The 24,389-nt window shown below is 42.2% G+C and overlaps 1 protein-coding gene across 1 annotated transcript; it reads right to left on the bottom strand.

Annotated features, from left to right (window-relative positions):
- Positions 1-1,259: 1,259 nt before the first annotated feature.
- kcng1 (potassium voltage-gated channel modifier subfamily G member 1) lies at positions 1,260-24,165 on the bottom strand. Its single transcript, XM_033041548.1, has 3 exons — positions 23,892-24,165; positions 20,609-21,423; positions 1,260-3,943 (listed from the first exon to the last, which is right to left on the bottom strand). The coding sequence occupies exons 2-3, from the start codon at positions 21,365-21,367 to the stop codon at positions 3,233-3,235; spliced, it is 1,470 nt and encodes a 489-aa protein (XP_032897439.1). The 5' UTR covers positions 21,368-21,423; positions 23,892-24,165; the 3' UTR covers positions 1,260-3,232.
- Between the last annotated feature and the right edge of the window lie 224 nt (positions 24,166-24,389).

The following is a 24,389-nucleotide window of genomic DNA, read 5'->3' on the forward strand; positions in this document are numbered from 1 at the left end:
AAGATATTTCTACCTCAGAGAAGCCATTAATGCAAGTCATTAATGTAAGTTGCTCACTAATAAATGTAGAAAGAGTTCAACTGTAAAAGCTTTACGAAAGCAGTGAATTCGAATGTGTGATTCTTTTTTACAAGAATAGTTGAGACAAATATCATAGGTGGTATTTAAGAGAAACTGGAAGAAAGAAAATGGAGCGGCATGGTTGCGCAGCGGTAGAGTTGCTGCCTTACAGCACCAGAGACCGGGTTTGATCCTGACCATGGGTGCTGGCAGCACAGGGTTTGTGCATTCTCCCTGTGACTGCGTGGGTTTTCTCTGGGTGCCCCAGTTTCCTCCCACACTCCAAATACGTGCAGGTTTGCAGGTTTAGTTTAGTTTTGTGATACAACATGGAAACAGGGCCTTTAGTCCACCGAGTCCACACCGACCAACGAACCCTGCACATTAACACTGCCCTGCACACACTAGGGACAATTTACACTTCTTGCAAGTCAATTTATCTACAAACCTTCACGTCTTTGGAGTGTGGAAGGACAACGGAGATCTCGGAGAAAACCTACGCGGTCACGGGGAGAATGTACAAACTCCGTACAGACAGCACTCGCAGTGGGTATCGAACATGGGACTCCGGCGCTGCAAGCGCTGTAAGGCAGCGGCTCTACCGCTGCACCTCAGTGAAGGTTAACAAACGTCTGCAAATTTTAAATCGTCCTTAATGTGTAGCATTGTACTAGTGTACGAGGGTGATCGCTGGTCAGTATGGACTCAGTGGGCCGAAGAGCCTATTTCCGTGCCACGTCTCCAACGTCTAAATTAGTGGCTATATTGACAGGATATGCAGGTGCAAAACTGTCCAGATGAGTGGTCCCTATGTCATACTTAGTGACATTGCGTGAGTTATTCTCTCCTTGCAAAAGCTAAATTCCTAATGCAATTTAGTGTTAGAGACACAGTACGGAAACAGGCCCTTTGGCCCACCAAGTCCATGCCGACCATTAATCACTCATACTCACTAGTTTGATGTTATCCCACATTCCCGTCCACTCTCTGCACACTTGGCACATTTTACAGAGGGCCAATTAACCTGCAAACCTGCACGTCTTTGGGATGTGGGAGGAAACCAGAGCACCTGGAGGATACCCACACGGTCACAGGGAAAACATGCAAACTCCACACACAGACAGCACTCAAGGTCAGGATTGAACTCGGGTCTCTGGCGCTATGAGGCAGCAACTCTACCAGCTCTGCCACTGTCTGAACAATAAATGTTAGGTAGATCAGGGGTACTTTCTATGTGGTCAGATAATAAGACTATCACTTACTTTAGGGACTAAATATAGTGGATGTAAGAATATCAATATGGAAGAGTCATCGGGAACTTGGCATTAAAACAAGTGGGATTCTAATAATTATCAGCGTTGAATTTAGTAAAATTAGACCCAAATTCACAACCAACGATTGAATAACCACCCCCCCCCCCACCAAGAACAAAGAAACAAATGCTGTATGGGGTCCATCTAAAGACCTTAACCACTCTGTGATATTATAGTTTCATGGAATGTTTAGCACCCCTAGTATTTCAACAAGTATCAAGCAAGTACCCACATAAAGCAAACATTTGTAGGAGGAATATGCCCACAATAACTTAAAAGCTGCCTTCTGCTAGAACAACAATCTGTAACCGACAATTCTCCAGTGTAGTTTTTCTTTTAATGAAGTCCAGCAACCATCCTAATGAAAGGTAAATGCACCAATTGGAACATATTCACAGAAATTACAAAATGACTTACAACAAGACAAATCATTCAAGAAAAGATTTCCAGGGTCAAAAGTAAGATGTTTTTCATTGAAACTATTGTACAGCAGCTTGTCAGCCGAGTGGTGTGAGTTTTTGATAACTGTATGGTATTGGGACTCATTCAGAAGGTCAAATTTCTTTGCTGAAGGCTTGATCCTTGCTGATGATGAGACTTTTACATCATGCTTCCATTATGTCTTCCTTCTTCTTTAAGTGTGGTTTCCCCCAATCGTTGTCCACATGGTTTCAGCCATGTCCATTGCAGCTCCATTGCATGTCCATGCCCTTAAGCTCTTATCACATCTGCTGTCAACCAGAGCAAGGATACGTATCCTCCTGTATTCACCTTAAAGCCTTTTTAGCTTCCACATTCAAAGAATTTCTTCCATTCTCGGTTTTTCCCTGGTTCATTTTTCCATCTCCACTAATACCCGGCTGCCTTCAGATGGCATCTCCTCAAGCAACCCCAGGAGATGCAACAACTGCTCTTTTGTGGAATAAGAAAGCGTTAGTATTTTAGGTCAAATATTCTTTCTTAATGCTTCCACTTCTACTTCCACTCTCCCTTTTCACAGTCTTTGTTCACTTTTATTTCTGTAAATGTTCCTATTAACCCATTGACCTGCTGATCTTTGCACCATTTTCCCATGGCAATGCTGGCCTCCCCCTGCCAATGATATTCCCTGTGTCCTATCCATAGAGTCAAAGCATTGAAACAGGCCCTTCAGTCCAACTTGCCCATGTCGATCAAATGCCCCATCTACACTTGTCCCATAGTCTGTGTTTGGCCCATACCCCTCTGAATCTTTCCTATCCATGTGCCTATCTAATTGTCTTTTAAATGATGAAATGGTGAGAACCACTATCTTTCTTCCCCACACTGCAGTACATAAACAGTTTATATACTAGTTTTTCTTTCTTTCCCTGGTCTGATGTAGGATCATTGATCTGAAATATTAACTCGGTTTCTCTTTGCTGCCTGATCTACTGAGTGTTTCCAGAATTTTGTTATTCATTGCCATCGCTAATCATAACAATTCTTGGCTTGCACAGTGTGACAACTACTGTTATTAAATCAATAACTAATTCATTATTTTCACTCAGAAATTTGCCTAAATTCCTGCAAAATTTATACGGACTAAATACTACATTATTTGTTGATAACTTCAACTATCCTCTATTGGGTAGATTGACATACGGTATATTAGATTGTATGCTTGCAATGTTTGTAGTATTCAGATTTTTTTTAAGTCACAATCCGAAAGCTAGCTCTATCAAATTACTATTGAAGTACCTTTCTCATGAAGAAACACAATTAACACAGTGTTTTGGAAATAACAATTGTCTCTAATATCTGCTGTTTAACTCAAAGTAATGTAGCTTATCGTATCTGGGTTCTGAAGAGTGACTTGGACAAATAGTTTCATTTCATCATCACATATTATTCATTTCCAATTTGGGCTTAACCATGAACTGTAATCTTCTCTGATCTCTTTGCTGTTCTTGCTTTAACTCCACGTACGAGCGGGAGAAAGTGTGAAAGATGGAGGTTACGGGAAAGGCCATGAGAAGAATGCCACTTAAAATGCTGCTTAGAGCCACCACTTGGCCTGGGATGCTTCGTGGCACCATGTCTCCATAGCCCACAGTTGTCATGGTTATAACCGCCCACCAGTAACTCGCTGGGATACTTGTGAACTCATGTGAACTAACCATCTCATTTTCAATAAGATATAGCAATGGAGCAAAGAGTGCAATGGCCACGCACAAGAATAACAGGAGAAGTCCAAATTCGCGGGTGCATCTGCGAGCAGTTAGTCCCAGTGTTTGTAATCCCAAGGAGTGCCTAGCAAGGCGCATGACATACAAAATCCTCAAGGCACGAAGAACTCGCAGAACCAGCCCCACTTTGTCAAGGTAGCTGCTTCCTCCTCCAGGCTTTCCATTCTCCGCTGAGGTGTTGTCCACCAGAAGGGTAATGTAATAGGGTAAGATAGCTATAATGTCAATGATATTCAGAGGAGTCCTTAGGAACACAAACTTGCTGCGGGCCTGTATGAAACGTAGCACAAACTCCAGAGAAAACCAACCTACACATACAGTCTCCACGATGAAAATGTTGTAACACTTCTGGGAACAAATACCCTGTAGATATAAAAGATCAAACAAAACAATGAATAAATGTCGTCACATTTAAAACATTTTAACATATAAAATCTCTTTCAACGTGTTCAGTCTAGATTGATGTATGGAGGCACAAGAGAATGCAGATGGTGGAATCTATAGCAACATAAGACGAGCAACTGGAGGAACTCAATGGGTCAGGCAGTATCTGGGGAGGGAAATTGATGGTCAGTATTTCAGTGTGTGTAGGAAGGAACTGCAGGTACTGGTTTAAACCGAAGATCGACACAAAAAGCTAGAGTAACAGCGGGTCAGACAGCATCCTTGGAGAAAAGGAATAGGTGACGTTTCGGGTCAAGACCCTTCTTCAGACTGAAATTCGGGGAAAGGGGAATGTTGGGACCCTTTGTCCATGAGTTCCACCAGTTGGTTTCCTTCTTGTTACATTAATGCATGGTTCTTGAAATAATCTACAAATGTCACCCTCAAGTTTATTTCCATTAAAATATAGCAATAGGCTCCTTCTAATAGGACTATCCTTTATTTTTTCTCACTTCAATCCAATGGGATTTTATGATTGTGACCTGGACATTTTTACGGGCTAATAATGGCATAACTTTGGAGCCAGAATTTATTAAGTTCTGATCTTGTAGTGTAAAATATTTCTTTAACTATAATTATAATTCATATAGAGGTACTTAACACATTTAAAAAATATATTTGAGAAAATTAAACAAATTGATAAACTTTAAATCTGTATTAGAAACTATGATGAAATTATATCAGCGAGATTTAATTAGATAATGTTGATAATTTTGACATTTTTAGGATCATCATAACAAAATTCAACCTGAATAAATTCAGAGAACTAAAGTCAGTTCAAAAATATTAAAATGCCTGTGACTGTACACGTACAACAAAATGTCAACTTGTCATGAAATTGTCCAAGAATTTGAACAGTAAAGGTTAAGAGTTAAACAATCACCTTCACTGTGTGCATGGGAATATCATACAGCTTCCATTTTCTGCAGAAAGGCTGAGGTAGATTGAAAGTGGCAATGAAAACATAGGTATTGTGTTTGTGTCAACTACGAACAAAGTATGTATTGCAGGTTAGAGGTATTACGTTGATAACTTGCAATATGGTAATGCATTGAATGAAATTGGTCAAAAGTTATTAATGGCATAAATTATTAAATTACAAAGTGAAATGTGTTACGATGGAAATTCTCAAGGGGTTTATTGTACAATGGGTTTTATTGACATTAGGAGGCAGAAGCTGGACTCAGTCTTCATGTCCCAATTGTATAACATAGTAGAGTTTAAATTTTTGCACATCATTTCAGAAATTTGTCTCCACTAATTTAAATGAAACCAAATTTCAGAAATGGGGAGTAATGTGCAATGTTCAAGAAGACAGCTGTGGATTTTCACGGAATTTTCACGGAATTTTCACTGATCTTCACGGAAACTTAGCTCAACACCGACGTTCCTGACAGCGCCATCCAGCTAACGGGGCGTCATTTACTCCGAGCGGACAGGACATCAGACTCCGGTAAGACCAGAGGTGGGGGTCTGTGCATTTATGTAAATAAAGCATGGTGCACGGACTCCACCATCATCGAGTCACTGCTCAGCTAACCTTGAGTTCCTCTTGGTTAGATGCAGACCGTTCTATCTGCCCAGAGAGTTCACCTCCACTGTTGTGACTGCAGCCTATATCCCTCCTGATGCTAATGCCAAGCTTGCAATGAAAGAGCTGCATACTTCCATTAGCAATCAACAGACGCACAACCCCGAGGCAGCCTTCATTGTTGCGGGTGACTTCAATCACTCTAACCTGAAGACTGTACTCCCCAAATTCCACCAACATGTCTCCTTCCCCACTAGAGTAGACAAGACACTGGACAAAGTCTACACCAACATGGCTGAAGCTTACAAAGCCATCCCCCTCCCCCACCTTGGTCAGTCTGATCACGTCTCATTGTTCCTGCTCCCTAAGTACTCCCCACTCATCAGACGGGTTAAACCAACTGTGAGGACAGTTAAAGTCTGGTCAGAGGAAGCGGACTTCACACTTCAGCAGTGTTTTGGAAACACTGACTGGAAGGCGTTTGCAGCCCAGGCCACCCTTGACTCCCACACGGACATTGATTCCTACACATCCTCTATTCTGGACTTTATAAACTCCACCATCAATAGTGTCACCTCCCTCAAACAGGTGACCATATTCCCGAATCAGAAGCCATGGATGAACAGCGAGGTCAGGCTACTGCTGAAAGCACGGGACACCGCTTTCAGGTCAGGCGATGCTCGAGCCTACAGCTCATCCAGGGCTAACCTGAAGAGGGGCATCAAGAAGGCCAAGCACTGCCATAAGCTCAGGATTGAGGAGCACTTCAACAACAACTCCGACCCCGACGCATGTGGCAAGGCATCCAGGCCATCACGGACTATAGACCCTCCAACACCACCCCCACATCCAGCGACGCCTCCTTCCTTGAGGAGCTTAATCACTTCTATGGCCGCTTCGACAGGGACAATCTAGAGACAGCCATCAAGGCTGTGCTCCCTGCCGATCACCAACCCCTCACACTCACCCCCTACGACGTATACGTGGCACTGAGTAGGACTAATGCATGTAAGGCTGCTGGCCCTGACGGCATCCCCGGGCGCGTGCTCAGGGCCTGTGCTGCGCAGCTGACAGACGTCTGGACTGACATCTTCAACCTGTCACTTGCCCAAGCAGTTGTCCCCACGTGCCTTAAAACCACCTCCATCGTGCCAGTGCCAAAACACTCCACTGCGGCAAGCCTCAACGACTTCCGCCCAGTTGCACTTACCCCCATCATCACCAAGTGCTTCGAGAGGCTGGTCCTGGCACACCTCAAAAGCTGCCTACCCCCCACACTGGATCCCTATCAGTTTGCCTACCGCAAGAACAGGAGTACGGAGGATGCCATCTCAACGGCACTTCACTCCGCCCTCTCCCACCTCGACAACAGAGACACTTACGTAAGAATGCTGTTCATCGATTACAGCTCAGCATTCAACACCATTATACCATCTAAACTGATCACCAAACTCGGTAACCTGGGCATCGATCCCTCCCTCTGCAACTGGATATTGGACTTTCTAACCAATAGACCACAGTCTGTTAGGTTAGACAAGCACACCTCTTCAACCCTCACCCTGAACACCGGCGTTCCACAGGGCTGTGTGCTGAGCCCCCTCCTCTACTCCCTCTTCACCTATGACTGCACACCTGTACATGGTACTAACACCATCATCAAGTATGCAGATGATGCAACGGTGATTGGCCTCATCAGCAACAACGATGAGTCAGCCTACAGGGAGGAGGTCCAGCACTTAGCAGCATGGTGCGCTGACAACAACCTGGCCCTTAACTCCAAGAAGACCAAGGAGCTCATTGTAGACTTCAGGAAGTCCAGGGGCGGCACGCACACCCCCATCCACATTAACGGGACGGAGGTGGAACGTGTTTCTAGCTTCAGGTTCCTGGGTGTTAACATCTCCGATGACCTCTCTTAGACCCACAATACCTCAACTCTGATCAAGAAGGCTCACCAGCGTCTCTTCTTCCTGAGGAGACTGAAGAAGGTCCATCTGTCTCCTCAGATCCTGGTGAACTTCTACCGCTGCACCATCGAGAGCATCCTTACCAACTGTATCACAGTATGGTATGGCAACTGCTCTGTCTCCGACCGGAAGGCATTGCAGAGGGTGGTGAAAATTGCCCAACGCATCACCGGTTCCTCGCTCCCCTCCATTGAGTCTGTCCAAAGCAAGCGTTGTCTGCGGAGGGCGCTCAGCATCGCCAAGGACTGCTCTCACCCCAACCATGGACTGTTTACCCTCCTACCATCCGGGAGGCGCTACAGGTCTCTCCGTTGCCGGACCAGCAGGTCCAGGAACAGCTTCTTCCCGGCGGCTGTCACTCTACTCAACAACGTACGTCGGTGACTGCCAATCACCCCCCCCCCCCCCCGGACACTCCTCCCACAGGAAAAACACTATGTCTGTATATACCTGTATATACCTTTTCACACAGAGAGCGGTGAATCTCTGGAACTCTCTGCCACAGAGGGTAGTCGAGGCCAGTTCATTGGCTATATTTAAGAGGGAGTTAGATGTGGCCCTTGTGGCTAATGGGGTCAGAGGGTATGGAGAGAAGGCAGGTATGGGATACTGAGTTGGATGATCAGCCATGATCATATTGAATGGCGGTGCAGGCTCGAAGGGCCGAATCGCCTACTCCTGCACCTAATTTCTATGTTTCTATGTTTCTATATGCTAATGTAAATATTTATTCAAATCATATGCTATGTCGCTCTTCCAGGGAGATGCTAAATGCATTTCGTTGTCTCTGTACTGTACACGGACAATGACAATTAAAGTTGAATCTGAATCTGAATTTTAGATTTGAACGCAAAGAAAAAGTTTCCTGTAATAGAAAGGGTTTTGTGACCTCATACTTATAAAAAAGAGATGACATTTGAAATACAGCAAACTGCAAACTCATTCACCTTCATGACTATTAATGCACCAAAGAGAAATTTTCTGATAAAAAGCACACAATCAAATCAATAAAAATTCTGGTCAATCTCTTGTGGTCTTGCACTTGGGAATTAAAGGGGAAGGGCACTTGTCTTGGGAAGATTAGAGGGCTGGGCAATATTCCAGACTGATCCTCCTTCCTCAATCACCTCTCTCATTTCTGTTCAACTCCCTCGTGTTCTCTCTCCTGTTTGGCTGATTTATTATGATGAAACCCAGAGAGTAATTTAGTAAGGTCCTCAGGGACTCGTTCATTTTGGTTGAGCTTTGCCTGACTCATGCCTGGTTTGAAGAACTAAAGAATTGTACCCCCTCTAGTCACTGCAGAATATTTCAATTTTACTATTTTATACTGTGAAACTGATTTCAACTCTAAAATATAAGATTTCTCAAATCTGAAATAAAATTGTGGTTTCTTATTTAATTATTGAACAGCACAACACAAGGATAGGTCCTTCAGCCCAAAATGTCTGTGCCGAACATGATGCAAAATTAAACTAATCTCCTCTGCCTGCACGTGACCCATATCCCTCTATTCTCTGCATATTCACGTGGATAATCTATAAACTATTGGATCTATTATTTGTTTTCAGACTCTAAGTATTGGTAATTTTAGATATAATTGAAAACAAAAGTCAGTTTATGACTTTGATTTCCTTAGTTAATGGATAAAATAAATGAATTATTTAATGCATGGTTACACGGTGGTGCAGCGGTAGAGTAGCTGCCTTATAGCGCCAGAGACCAGGGTTCGATCCTGACTATGGGTGCTGTCTGTACGGAGTTTGTACGTTCTCCCTGTGATCGCGTGGGTTTTCTCCAAGATCTTGGTTTCCTCCCACACTCCAAAGACGTACAGGTTTGTAGGTTAATTGGCTTGGTATAAATGTAAATTGTCTCTAGTGTGTGTAGGATAATGTTAATGTGCGGGGATCACTGGTCAGTGTGGACTCGGTGGGCTGAAGTGCCGGTTTCCATGCCGTATCTCTAAACCTCAATATCTCTGGATTCTAGCAGGATAATGTGATGCAACTATTATAATAAATCAAACCATTTGAGACAAGACTATTCAACAAATTTATGCATGACTAATTTTTATGCATAACTGGGACAGGATATTTCACGTTCCAGTTTAAATTATGAGAAAAAGACAAGCAAATTCACATGTGTACAAAATGTTAAAAATGAGGGAGAAATAATGTAAGTGATTTAGCATCACATATTACACTCAAAGGATCTGTAAAAATAGTGCCGACATGACCAGACCTAAAATATTCCAGGCTGTGGGATTTTTAGTAAATGTAGGCAAATTAAGAATGGTATTGAGAAAAGCCAGCCTTCTAGAAATGTGTTCCTGGTTTGGAACATTAAATACATTACAAATTCATGCCAGTACTTTTATTCTGGTTCTGAAATTAACTCCATAAATTCCAGTAGAATAAATTTTGAAGGCAGATTTTAGATATGCAGGGAATGGAGAGATATGGCTTATGGACAGATAGATAAGAATTGGTTTTGGCATCATGTTCAGCACAGATATTGTGGGCTGAAGGGACTGTTCCTGTGCTATACTATTCCATGTTCTATGATAGCACAAGCACTATGTTACAGAGGAATTGGATGTGGACTATAACTTGGCAGAGGGCTTTGTACAAAGATTGGAGCATATCTATGGATATCGGACCAAATCCATTCACACACCAGTGAACTTGATCATGATGCAGAAATTGGTGGCTGTTCTTCTGTTGCCATCCACTGCAGCATCTACTTGGTCACAATTCAAAAGTTGGCAGCATATATACAAATAAATATTCCAACTCAAACCAAGTCATGCATATGTTAACTGCAGAGACCTAATGTGAGAGTGTTGCAATAGAAGTTTAGACTGGTGCCATGCAAACTCACACCACTGTGGATTAGAATGTACAAAGGAGGTTGTTATCTGTCACAGCCATTCACTACTCTGCAGGTGGATCTAGAGTTCCTCCGTAGATGGTGGCTACCTTCTGGCACAGTGGCACAGCAGTAGAGATACAACACCTCAGACCCAGGTTCAATCTCGACCACGGGTGCTGTCTGTATGGAGTTTGTATGTTCTCCCTGTAACCGTGTGGGTTCTCCCCAGCAACTCTGGTTTCTTCCCACATTCCAAGGACGTGCAGGTTTGTAGGTTAATTGGCTTCTGTAAATTGTCCCTAGTGTGCAGGATAGAACTAGTTTTCGGTGTTCGTTGGTCAGCGCGGACTCAGTGGGGCGAAGAGCCTGTTTCCATGCTGAATTTATAAACTAACCTAACCTCTAAACCACATGGCAATGGAGTAATGCCACACTATAGCTCCAGGACAGGAAGGCACATGGAAGATAAACACCCTGAGGATGCATCAGTGAAGAGAGTTAATGTTTTCATGCAGTTTAACAGGACCCAAACTTACATTGGGATATTTATTTTTGTTGTCTCTTACTTTTGAATTGAATTGAATTGTGCTAAGAAACTGCTGCGTCGGAGTCATGAGAGGGTGACAGTAAAGTGTTGGACAGGTGTTGGTAACTCAGACAAGTTCTCTGTGGGCATCCGGGGCAAGAAAGGGCTTTTAAGTTTGGCTTCTCCCTTCTTTTATCCTCCACCTCACAGTGCATATAATACTTATATAGCACACAATAAATATTAAGTTGGTTAATAGCTACACCATGGAGTTCACTAGAACAGGCTGGATGAAGGAAGCACTTTATAGCAGGCCAGAGGTCAGCTCTACCCATACAGTGCGGTACGAGGCATTTATTGATTCCAGACTAAGGTACTTAAGCAGGAATGTTGCATGGGAGGCACCAGCAGGTAAGACATGCTTGTAGTTATCCTGTGATGAGTGTAATACTCTAGCTCAAACACAGTCAGTGTCACAGATTGTTACAAAATGAAGGCCCGATGAACGTCAAGGTACAAATTTTAAAACTTGAAACAAATAGAGGAACCGTTCCCTCCGTAACTCCCAGGTTAACTTGCCCCTTCCCACCCAAACCACCCCCTCCCTAGGCATTGGCGGAAAACCCGGGGGGGCCAGGGGGGATGTGTCCCCTCCATGTTTTCAGAGGTGGGGGATGGTCCCCCTCACGTTACAAGCTTTAAATATGTGGTACAGATCTGCAGTAATTGACTAATTCTAACGGTAACGGCCCCGTAGTAGAAGCATCCACGTTGCGGGGCTGGAAACTGGAAGAGTCCTAAGCTAATTACCGTTCACAGGGCGCATGGCTGAAGCTTCCGATGCCTCGCGTGTGTTTGTGAGTGTGCAAATGTGCACGCGGCCGCCAAAACATTGTGTCCCCCCCTGTCCCATGGTCCCCTCCATGTTTTGACAGCGGTTTCCATCTCTGTCCCTAGGTACTTTCCCCAGCAACAACAGGAGACGCAACAACTATCCCTATACCTCCCCCTCGACTCCGTCCAAGGCCCCAACAGCTTTTCAGGTGAGACAGATGTTCACTTGCACCTCCTCTAACCTTATCTACTGTATCCTCTGTTCCAGGTGTGGACTCCTGTATATCGGCAAGACCAAGCGCAGGCTCGGCAATTGTTTTGCTGAACATCTCCAATTAGTCCGACTAAGCCTATCTGATCTCCTGGTTGCTAAATATTTTAACTCCCCTTCCCATTCCCACACTGACCTTTATGCCCTGGGCCTCCTCCATTATCAGAGTGAGGCCCAGTGCAAATTGCAGGAACAACACCTCATATTTCGCTTATAGGACAGCTTATGCCCCAGCGGTATGAACATTGACTTCTCTAACTTCACGTAACTCTAGCTCTCCATCCCTCACCCCTTCCCAGTTCTCCGACCAGTCTGACTGTCCTCAATTACATTCTGTCTCTGCTTAGTTGTTACCTTCTCCTAGCTAACAATTATCTATCCTACATTTTCCATGATCTCCATCCCCTTTGTCTCATTTTCACGCCTTACTCTCCCTAATCTCTGTATTTCCCTCTCCCCTAGCTCAATCTGAAGAAGGGTCTCGACCCAAAACATCACCCATTCCTTCTATCCAGAGATGCTGCCTGTCCTGCTGAGTTACTCCAGCATTTTGTGTCTATCTTCAGTTTAAACCAGCATCTGCAGTTCCTTCCTACACAAACACAAATAATTTGTGGAATTGTGGCAACAGCCAGAGGAAACTAACAATCAATTAACCAATTAGTAGTGGAAGATCACTTTAAATTAGGCTCAATGTTCAGTCGTTAAATTTGTTGGACAGTCTTAGATAAAGCATTGAGCTCCATCAGGGTAGTACTGCTAGGCGTTAGGAGGGAGAGATAGATCAACCATGATTGAATGGCGGAGTAGACTTGATGGGCCGAATGGCCTAACTCAACTCCTATCAATTATGACCTCACGACCTTATGACTGACTGCTCTACCTGTTCCCAACATACGTGACACCAATTTCACCAATGTGGCAATGGCATGATTCTTTTCACAATTGTGCACCATATTCTGGGGCAAAATATTATATCATTAACCTTTATATCATTATCTCCATCTCAGGAATGAAGTCATGTTGAATCAATGAAGGAAATGCACAAATCATAACTTGAGGAAGCAAAGGAAAAATATTATCAGAAAAATATTACCAGATATCATTGAAACCTATTTATGATTCTATTTTAATTCAATCAAAATAATTTTTATTATAGATTGGTGGCCACATCTATTTAGTTCTGTAAACTAAAAGATTGCCAAATGAACGTATTATGCATGGATCACTGCTTTTGAAACAATAAAGCGGCTCTATAAATCTACGTTTCAGTCTTCCATAAATCCCTCGTGTAATGCAAGGTCTAGGTTCATGTTAACTAACAAATGTCGTTCGGTTGTTCTGTTTAGCCTCAGTTACAGACAAGGTTGTTAAAACAATTATGAAAGCATCCATTAACGTCATAAAATATAACACAAAACAGAAATTGCTGGGAATACTCAGCAAGTCAGGTGGCATCAGTGGAAAAAGAAACAATTAATGTCTCAGATTGAAAAAACTTTCATTAGAACTTAATAATACTCGCTGATTAATGCAAAGCGTTGTGAAGGTGAGTTTAGTTTAGTTTAGTTTAGTTTAGAGATATAGCATGGAAACAGGCCCTTCAGCCCACCTGGAAATTATTGAGGCCTCCCCCTCATTTAGTCTCTCGATGCTCCTGTCAAAGATCTGGCTGCTCCAGATCTCCCTGTCTTTAGATAGACACAAAGTGCTAGAGTATCTCAGTGGGTCAGTGGCATTTCTGGAGTAAAAGGATGGGTGACATTTCGGGTCAGGACCCTTCTTCAGACTTCGTTCAGCCCTCTGCTCATTTACTTATCAGTGTTAAGAAGGGTCCCGACCCGAAACGTCGCCCATCTTTTTTCTCCCGAGATTCTGCCTGACCCGCTGAGTTACTCCAGCACTTTGTGTCCATCTTCTGTAAATACCAGCATCTGCAGTTCCATTCGACACTCTCTGTCTTTAGACTGAAATATCATCATGCATCCCCAAAATTAGGAAGACTAACATGGCCACAGAGTGTGGTAAAGCTTTAGAGCAACTGGCCTCTAAGTTATGGATTCAAGCCCGGCTCCGGTCAGTCTAGCTTCTGAATACACTTTCAGGTTTCTCACATCCAGCAGGAATGGAATGATGATGAGGGGCCTCGATCAGGGAAGCACATTTGGTAAAAGATGTGTAGTGTAGACTTTAAACACATTACTTGGGTATAAATTGGTCCAGATTTCCCTTTGATTCTAAAGGAATCAAGAACCAGAGGACATAGGTCTAAGGTGAGAGGGGAAAGGTTTAATATGAATCTGAGGGGCAACGTTTTCACACAGAGGGCGGTAGGTATATGGTATAAGCTGCCAGAAGAGGTAATTGAGGCAGATACCATATCAAAATGTAAAAAACATTTGGGCAGGTACATGGACAGGAAAGGTTTAGACGTATATGGGCCAAACGTGGGCAGGTGGAACTAGTATAGATGGGGCAGTTTGGTCAACTTGGGCAGGTTGGGCTGAAGGGGGGTGTTTCTGTGTTGTATGACTATATCTGTATGACCACAGCCACAAACATCTCTTAATATATCTACACGTCTGATTCTGTAGGTGCACCATGGACACTAGTTGACCATAATGCATTCATGTTCAATTTTACCAGGGCAAACTACACTTTAAACTATACAATTGTTCTTCAAAATTGTAGATAGCACAAAGCAGGGAATTAAAGCAGAGGTCAGTGTAACCAATTTTCCAAGATGTTCTTTTATTGACAAAGTTGCCGGTCATGCTTTTAGAACTACTATATTTTTAATAAAGTTAAAAATCAAATATCTGATGCAATTTGGTTTGGTTCCAAGTGCATAGATATTGTATTGATGTTTAACCACCCACCTATCATATGAAATAATTTGGAGTTCAAGTGGGAGAATTCTATGTTCTAGTATACAAAACCTTTCAAAAACTGGTGGGAAAATCTGCTTCAGATTTCCTGAGGCAGCAAAATGTCACAGTTGCTGCCTCACAACTCCAGTGAGGCAGGTTCAATCCTGACCACTGGTGATGTTTGTGTGGAGCCTGTTCAGTTTCTCTGGGTTTCCTCCAAATGCTCTGGTGTCCCTCTGTATCCTAAAGGCATGGCGGTAGGTAGGTTAATAGGCCACCACAAAATCGCCCCATGAGTGTTGGTGAGTGAAAGAATTTGTGTGGAGTTGATGGAATTTGGGAAAATAAAAAGAAATTTGTGGAGACACAAGAAACCGCAGAAGCTGTAATCTTGAACAAAATTGATTGCTGTTCCCCAAAGATCACAATTCTTTTGGATTTCACTAATGAAATGGATGCTGTTCCGCCTATTGTTGTCACTGTCAGCTTTTAAAAACTACTGCCAATTAGCCACATTGCCCTGTGTTTTCCTCATTAGCCATAGAGTTAGAGAATCACACAGCATGGAAACGGGACCTTCAGCCCATCTCACCCATGCTGGGTAAGGTGCCCTTCCAGACTAGTTCCATTGCTGTACTACCTACCTCAGCCATTTCCTCTGGCAGCTCGTTCTATATACCCATCACCCTCTGTGTGAAAATGTTGCCCCTCAGAATCCTATTAAATCTTTCCCTTCTCATCTTAAGCCTATGCCCTCTAGTTCTTGATTCCCTGAACCTAGGAAAAAGGCAGTGTGCATTCACACTATCCATGCCAAGGAAATTCTTTCCATTTACGTGGGTATCTGATTGATTGCAAAGCTAATTCACAACTGGAGGGAATAAAAATGCACAAATGTTATTGATAGCTATATCAGGAGGAAATGACAACTCTTCCAGGATAGTTGGCAATTTTCAGATAACTGCTGTTCATTACTTTTGCCCGAGGCCAGAAGCTGGCAGTAAGCAACAGGCAAGAAGATACAGCTTAAAGTTTTTTTTATTCATCAACAATTTCTCAGTTCACATCTGGAGCTCTGCCACAGTGCGAGGACAAGGCAAGACATTTCAGTGAATGCTACAGGATATAAATCTGCTTCCATCTTCTCCACAGATTGATTCCATAGCTGTCCCCTGACATAAATTACATAAATGACTGGCAAAACATTGGAACTGTGACTGATTTAACATCATTTAAATAGGATTCAGTTCCTCCTTACAACTTTCCCCAGCCTCCATTGTTACTTTAATTAAAGCTATTGCTTTCATCAATGGTCTTTTATTTTATTTATGATCTCCCAGCGTCTGTACTTTAGCCCTGGGCTGGCAGCATGAATTAGATGTCGGGACATTAGCTTATTTTATATCCCATCTCACGATGGGTCTCAATCAATAACATTTTGTCTTTTTTTTCCTAAATGAATAATTGCCCTAATGTACACTGTTACTGTTGCAAATAAATTGAAGATAGCTTAAAGTAAAGCTGCAATTTTGAGATAAGAAGCAGAAATGGAAAAGTGTTGGGATGGCCAAAAGACTATCTGAAATGACTTTGATGCTGGTAAGAATGTATAAATACCTGTAGCCAACAAAATGTAAATATTGGTTTAAAAATACTGCCTGAGAGCTGGGGAGTATTTGTTTCCAGATTGTTTACAGACATTATTTAGTGGAAGATTTTCTTTACATAGGCAGCATACTGCAATGATTTTTTTTTCTGCCCCCAAATATAAATACCACCATAAGTATAAAGAGGCTCACAATAACTTTGTGTGGAGCCTCATGACCTGTTCTCTGTACTTCGCTGATGATAAGGAATTGCTTTGAATTCAATGTCTAATTGCAGCATAAATCATAGGATACATTTATGCATCTCGACCATCCTTTCTGTCCATAAACAGTAGGACTGAACCAAACAAAATGTTTAAAATAAAGGAATTTAAGGTCAATAAAACTTGATATGATTGTTTTTAGCCTCAATTATGCAATAGATAGGACGTAATAGCTGTGTTCTTGCTATCAGATGTAGGCTCCCCATGTGGGATATGAGATGGTTTTCTTTCAGTTTGACTGTGGCCTCACTCTTGCAGGGGCGGAGACCCCAGGCCAGGCAAGAATGGGAAGGGGAAGTAACGTGGCTTGCAACCCGGAGTTCCAACCGGCCCTGGTGGCAAGAGGGCAAGTGTTCAGTGAGGTTATCTACCAGTGGTCTCACTGATGCAGAGGAGGTCAAGTCCAGATGCATTAGACGCAGTTGAAGGAGATGCATGTGAACCCCTGTCTCACCTGGAAATGCCATTTGGGTCCCTGAATGGAGATGAGTGGTGCAGGTGGTGTTGGGACAGGTGTTTCACCTCCTGCCGTTGAAGGGGAAAGTATCTCAGGATGGTGGGGAAGGGGTTTGTGACATGGATTTGTAATGGGTTGGGAGTAGAAATTGGAAAGATTAAAAATATTCCATGCTCCATGTTCATGCTCCCAGAAAAAAACTCCTTCCATTTCTCTTTGTCTGATAGAGATAGCAATGACTTGGATGAAATAATAATTAATTCAGTACATAAATTCAAAGACGACTCTGTAAGTGGCTGAGTAAGTTGTGTAAGTGGTCATGGAAGTTGCAAAGAGGCATAACTATATTATGCAATAGAAATAACTACAGGGATTATTGTGGAAAACTTTCAATCCATCCACTTCAAACTGATGAAAGATAATGTGAAGTAGATTCTTAAGGACATACGAAAATCAAAAATAACTAACATGCAGCTATAATATGGTCAAATAGGCTGTTGAGTTTTAATACAAGAGAACAGAAATACAAAATTTAGGAAATTATGCATTATTTAGATTTGCACATAAATTACTTTGACCTGGGATAAGATATAATATAAAATGACCAGAATGATAGCAAGGAATTAAATGATAATGTTAGGCTACCAAACCTATCCCACTTTCCTTTCCCTTTAAAAGGTTTGGGAAATGATCCAATCAATTTTTTAAATGACAAATTGATTCTATAGGATACTGTAAATAAAGAAAAATTACTTCACAGAAATAAACTGTAAATAACATAACTTTAAAATCAAACCTTGGGTCATTTATAAGTGAAAATTGTGTAGGATATCTTCTTCGCAGAAGGGCTTTTAAAACCTATTCTTCAATTCACCAAATGGCTCAAAGGTGCCAAGATAGCAACAGATATATTTTCATGACAAGTAAGGAAGATGGAAGATGAATCAATGAATCATCCATCTTCTAAACGCACAATGAAACAGATTCTGTTGAGTTTAACGTGCTCATTTAATTCTCCATTTAAGATTCTCCCTTGGAGAAAAACTATGTACACTTTTCAGTTGTGTTTCTATAAATGTGTTCATTTTACTATTAACCAGAAAGCATTCATGCCTCAGATCTATTTATATTTAGGTACAAAGTAAATCCCTCAAATCTGCTCCACCGTCAATAAGAACACAGCTGATCTGAGAGTGATGTCAATTCTGTAATTTCACCTACTCCCAGTAATCTTTCACCCCTTACTTAACAAGAATCAATCAAATGGAGACACGAGACCAGAATCTTCAGCAAAAAACACACCTCTGGAAGAACTCTGGGGATCAGGCAGCAGCAAGAATCAAAATGCTTTCCATTCCCTCCACAGATGCTGCCTGACCCACAGAGTTCCTCCAACAGTTTGCATTTTTACTCAAGATGTTTCCTCATATCTGTCTTATATGGATGGCCGGTTATTTTTAGTAAAGATGTTGAGTTCTTGATTCTTCTACATGGAGAAACGTCTTCTCCACATCCACCTGGTTAGTTTCTTGAAAATTTCCCCGTCTCCCTCTCCACAGCTGCCATCTGTCCTAAGTGCTTCTTGCATTTATTGTTTAAATCTCTATCCCTGCAGCCACCCAAGAACAAGAGCACCCAAGAACAAGAACAAGAACAAGAACAAGATACTATAGTACCTCAAGTAAGGTATTATCATTATATAATTTGTAGAAACAAACCACTGCAGTTGCTGGTTAATACACAAAGGGACGCAAAGTGCTGGAGTAACACAGCAGGTCAGGCCGCATCTCTGGAGAACACCGATAGGTGACGTTTCTGGTGGAGACCCTTCTTCAGACTCTGCAGAGAGGTGATGATTGGCGAAGTCAATGATAGTGGCCCACAGGCAGCCGGAGTGCAGCTAAGGGTTGGCTGTTGGGGTGGCAAACATGGCCTGGTAGCGGCTGAGGAAGCTGTGTGGGGAGGTGGTGGCAGAGGTAGGTCTGGCCTTGAAGTGGCCGGGAGGGCATTGCGGGCCTGCGAAGGCAGGAGCGAGGGTGGGGGCGGGGGTGGCGTCGGCAACCGTCAGCAGATCCATCCGCTATAACCAAAATCCGTAATAAAGAGGTCCATTAAAATGAGTTTAAGACATCATTCGTGTATGTATAAGAGCACAAAATATTTTGTGATAGACTGTGTGTTCAGATGTGTTGATCAGGTACTGCTCTGCCCCAGATCATCAAATTATACAGTTTATGCCTCATCCTTGGTATCTAATTTTGTGAGTCTATCGTTGTATGTGTGTACTCACCTGAGTTTTCCTGGGGCAATGTTGCCTCTACTGCCCACAATAGTGGGGTGGATTTGGGGTGGCAGATGACGCATGTGAACAAGTATATTTTGGAACATGTACACTCAACCTACCCCCAGTGTTTTTGTGACGATTGTTCTGGAACTTATTATGGAAAGAAATACCCTACAGCTTTAATATGGAGTGCAGTACATAAATATATGTGTCACAGGAAGGATGGACCTGTGTAGTTTTTTCTTTTTCAATCATTGTTAATATGTTCACACAACTTTACGATCAACAAGGGAGCATGTTTAGTGTGCTGTTTACTCTTATAGATAAATCATGATATAGAAAGGCAGCTGGGTTTACTTTCCTTTGAGCAGAAAATAATAAATAGAGGTGTTCAAAAGTATGAAACATTTTGGAAATGTAAGTAAGAAAATAAAATGTTTACAATGGCGGATGCATGAGAAGCAGACGAACAAGGTTTGAGATGATTGAAACAAGAACAAACAGTTACATGAGGTAACAATTTATTTTATACACAATATCTTTTTGTGATTTGGAATGTGCTGCCTGAAAGCACGATGAAAGCAATAACATTTGGGGGAATAGGATAATACTTGAAAGGATAGTTAAAGGGCCATGGGGAAAAAGAGACCCCATGGAGCTGAATTAATTGAGCTATCAAAGAGATGGTACAGGCATAATGGGTCAAATGACCTTCTTCTAAACTGTGTCATTCCATGACTTTGTGAAACATTATTATACAATTACTGAACTATATGAAGCCGGAATTAATTTAAACATATGTAAATATTATATTGCCATAGACTTGGCTGAGCTAATTTTCTATTTCTAAATCGGTATACCGTGAATGGCTCAATTGTAATCATGCATTGTCTCTCAGCAGACTGGTTAGCATGTGACAAAAGCTTTTCGCTGTACCTCGGTACACTTGGCAATAAACTAAACTGAACTAAATTATTAGACTAAATTATACCATTGGATATTGAAACCTAACCATGTCTTGCATTTGTTGATAATATATGGTTTAACTGTACACTGTCAAGCCAAGTATAAGTCATTAGGAAGTATAAGAGCAAACTTACTTGATCCTCTTCGGCTCTGAGGTCAGGCATGGTACTGATTGATAGATTAACAACAGTGATTGTCACAAATATAACAGAGAGACAGGCAAATATTTTTCCTGGAAGTCCTGACTGGGGGTTTTCCACCATATCCCCGAGTTGTGTCATGAAACGATTGCATTTCGACGATTCAACTAAATCAACCAACATTTCACCCTCTACCAGATCTTCCTCAATAGCATTCATTTCTGCAAACTCCTCGATTTTCTGTAGGTATCGGCGACGGCAGCACCACTCCAGGTTGTCATCCTCAATGCCCCAGTAGAGCAATTCGTCTTGGAAAGAAAGGGCGCACATTTCCCTCAAGAGTCTCAACTTCCCAGCCCTTAGGAAAGTCAGTATTGTTCTAAAGGCACCTGGGTTTCGGTCAAAGAAATATTCGTTTGATGTCACATCGTAATCATCGCAAATCTTCATTATTTCATCAAAGGTTTGGCAAAACCGAAGCTGTCCAAGACGTGTTAAAGGAAAGCCATCCAGAGTGGTCCACGGTAGTATGTATTTAATTCCTCCGACATTTATTACAACCTGGTGCTTGCGATCCCCTGGGAGTGCACTGCCGAACAAGTCTTTTTGAGGGGAAATGAGATGAGCTCGATTGTAGAACACGCCTTTCAAACTTTGTGTTTCATTATAGATTATGTGATTAAAGGAGGTGTCGGAGGCACAGCTGAGGGTGCTGTAATCATAGTCCGAACTGTCTCCTGCCAGCAACGTCATCCTGGATGAAACTCCTCACATCACTGTGACCAGGCACAGTTAGAAAGTGTAGCAAACTATAAGAGAGAGAGAAGAGAATGAAAGTGCCATAAAGATCAATAACTATGTGAAGGCATTGTAAAGAAAGGAAAGTTAACTAAAAGTGCCCCGTATTTTAGTTTTGTTTAGAGATACAGCAGGGAAACAAGCCCTTCGGCCCACCGAGTCCATGCTGACCATCGATCACCCATACACACCAGTTCAATGTTATCCCACTTTTGCATTCCACACACACACCACAGGCAATTTTCAGAAGCCAATTAACCTACAAACCTGCACGTCTTTGGGATGTGGGAGGAAACCAGAGAACCCGGTGAAAACACACGGGGTCACAGTGATAATGTACACAGACAGCACCCGGTGGTCAGGATCAAACCCGGGCCTCTGGCGCTGTGAGGCAGCAGCTCTATCGCTGTGCCACAATGCCATCCTAAAGAGACAAGGACACGATTTAAATCATGAACCATCTTATCTGACCGTTTGTGTTATCACCTGTGAAGAATATGGATTATACTCCACTAATCCTTATCACATGCCTCCAAAACCGACACAGATTAGTTCACATATGAAAAATAAACTTTGAATATTAATCACTTTTATTGTTGATAAAATATAATTGTCAGCCTTATGATACAAATGCAATCCATCATTCCTGTGGCCCTCTCTGATTTAGCTTCTATTAATATCAAACGATTAGATAACTCCTAAAACTATGCTCTATTGTATTAAGTATGGGCACAATAATTCATGTCTGTTATTAAACGCTACATTAGTGAAGGGCTCATTTATCCATGTATTTATCCATGTTGAATAAAAGATTTGGTGAGAGGCAGCACTTGTTTGCTACTCAATGGTTCAATGGTACTTTATACTCACATTTACCTAAATACAGTGAAACGCTTTTTTGTGTGTGCATACAGTCCAGTGTCAATCCTACTGTGCATTAGGGACAATCGTACTCACTACAAGAGTGTACCATAGTGGACTACATAGAGTCAGCACACAGGAGTCGCCACGTTTTAGGCGCCATCCTGTACATTTAAAGTCTGAAATTATGTAACTTAACTTGGCCATAAAGTCCCATTGTCCTATTAATTACATTTTTGCACACTGCCGGTAATTTACTTGAAGGCATCTGAAAAGGTGTCGCGGTTCTCATCCAAATTTACCTCAGCTAGATTGCAATAATTTCCTCCAAACTAAATAGCAGATAACATTACCTCGGGCTGAGGTCCTTGTGGGAACCAGGGACCCATATGTGTTTTATTTACGACTGATGACTGGTATTTTATTTTACAAACAGTTGTCTCTTGTTGAACCTTTTGCTGAAATTATCCCAGACTCAGAAGCGGGTCCCATTCAGTAGCCAGAAGTAACAAGAGGGGGGGGAGGGGGGATACCTACAATGCGATTTGGATAAAACATCCAACTGGGCCGATCATGCTGCAAAATTAATGGATCACAAAGGAATTGCAAATCACCCCAAATAAGAATACTTGGAATTAATCGTTAGATTTGCATTTACATTTTCAATCTCATACAAATGACAGCTGGTGGTTTGCACAGCCTTTTTGTTAAACAAACATTTTTCACTTGCGTTATATCGAGGACAGCATCGGGTACATATTTTTAAAAACATCATCTTGTTAACCTTTTAACGCAATGTGATTTCACGATGACATCAAGAAACATAACTCATATACAATCCCAGGCAAAACATCATTTGCTGTGTATGAGATAGTTTTAAGAACGTTGTTTTCTTATTTATGATTATATTTCGAGAGACTTTGCAAAGAATACACAAGCACACAAACACATATCTTCACCTGTTGCAGACTACTGCAGACGTTCGTGTGTGTTTTTATGAAGCATTAGATTGTATTAAGCACTGTTCAATACCGTTTTCTACACAAGCTACCGCTCAGCAACATTCAAAATAAGCATCTCCACGGTATCAGGAATCGCCGAGGTCGTGATTACCGCAACAATAAAAAAAGGTTTCACATCTTCGAGAGGTTAAAACAAAGAGCAAAGCGACTGTACACTCCAAATCGCAAATACAAGAATAGCAAGCGAGAAGACAGTGGTTCCTGTAAGTTCTTGGTTTGTGGAGCGTTTGCACTGAGCTGGAAACTGAACGAAATGATTGCTGTTTAATCGAGTTTTACATCGCGAGGAAGCCGTACGTTGGACATTAAACTCGGATTTAACTGAAAATAAAAGGCGTGCACGGACAACGGACACGCCGACTAAACGGTCAGATATTCCACTAGAACACTATCTAGTCCTGAGATTGATTTAAAGTTTCGCAAAGGTTTTGTGTTCCCTCTTAACCGGGTAATGCCAACCTCTGCGAATGATATACACCCTGCCTGCCAATATAATACCCCCATCATACAGGAAACCAAAATGATTTAATTCATCCTTAAGCACTTGTAGCCGCACCATGGACAGAAATGCAACGGATCGGTATTTGAAAACTTACACTGATCTTATCCCACGCCGAGAAAGTTCTTCGGATCTCCAGTTTAGAGGGAAGTTACTTTGCTCTGGGATTTTGTGACTCGACAACCGACTGCAACTACACCTTACGCCAGCGCCTCTCCATATAAAGTATAAAGCGTGGAAGTGGTATGTGCAATGCTCGAGCATCAGTACCAACAGGCTGTAATCTCATCTGTTCTGACGCCACTCGGAGGACGTGCTCGGTGGTTGAGAAGGTTTGAGTGAAAGCCATGGCAACCAGCGCTTTCAGAATGGAGGATTTCCCCTCACCCTCCCCTTAAGTGGAAATGATCAAGCTGAGGGGAAGGAAATAATAACTCACACAGAACATGCAGAGTGCAGTAAAAGGAACAGTCCTCCCTACCCCCCCCCCCCCCCACCCCCCCATCTTCTGATTGACCCAAGTATAAGGCTCATTGCAAATATACTCTCAGAAGGTCTAAAATATACAAAACCCGAGCGTTTTGTTTAACTGTTT

This window comes from Amblyraja radiata, chromosome 23 (genome assembly GCF_010909765.2).
Source record: "Amblyraja radiata isolate CabotCenter1 chromosome 23, sAmbRad1.1.pri, whole genome shotgun sequence".
NCBI lineage: Eukaryota > Metazoa > Chordata > Chondrichthyes > Rajiformes > Rajidae > Amblyraja > Amblyraja radiata.

Bases quoted from the DNA above. Each gene is read 5' to 3' on its own strand.
- kcng1 (XM_033041548.1), bottom strand. From the start codon at position 21,367: ATGACGTTGCTGGCAGGAGACAGTTCGGACTATGATTACAGCACCCTC. The intron at 3,944-20,608 runs GTAAGTTTGCTC...TTATATCTACAG, and splicing joins TCAGAGCCGAAGAGGATCAA to GGTATTTGTTCCCAGAAGTG.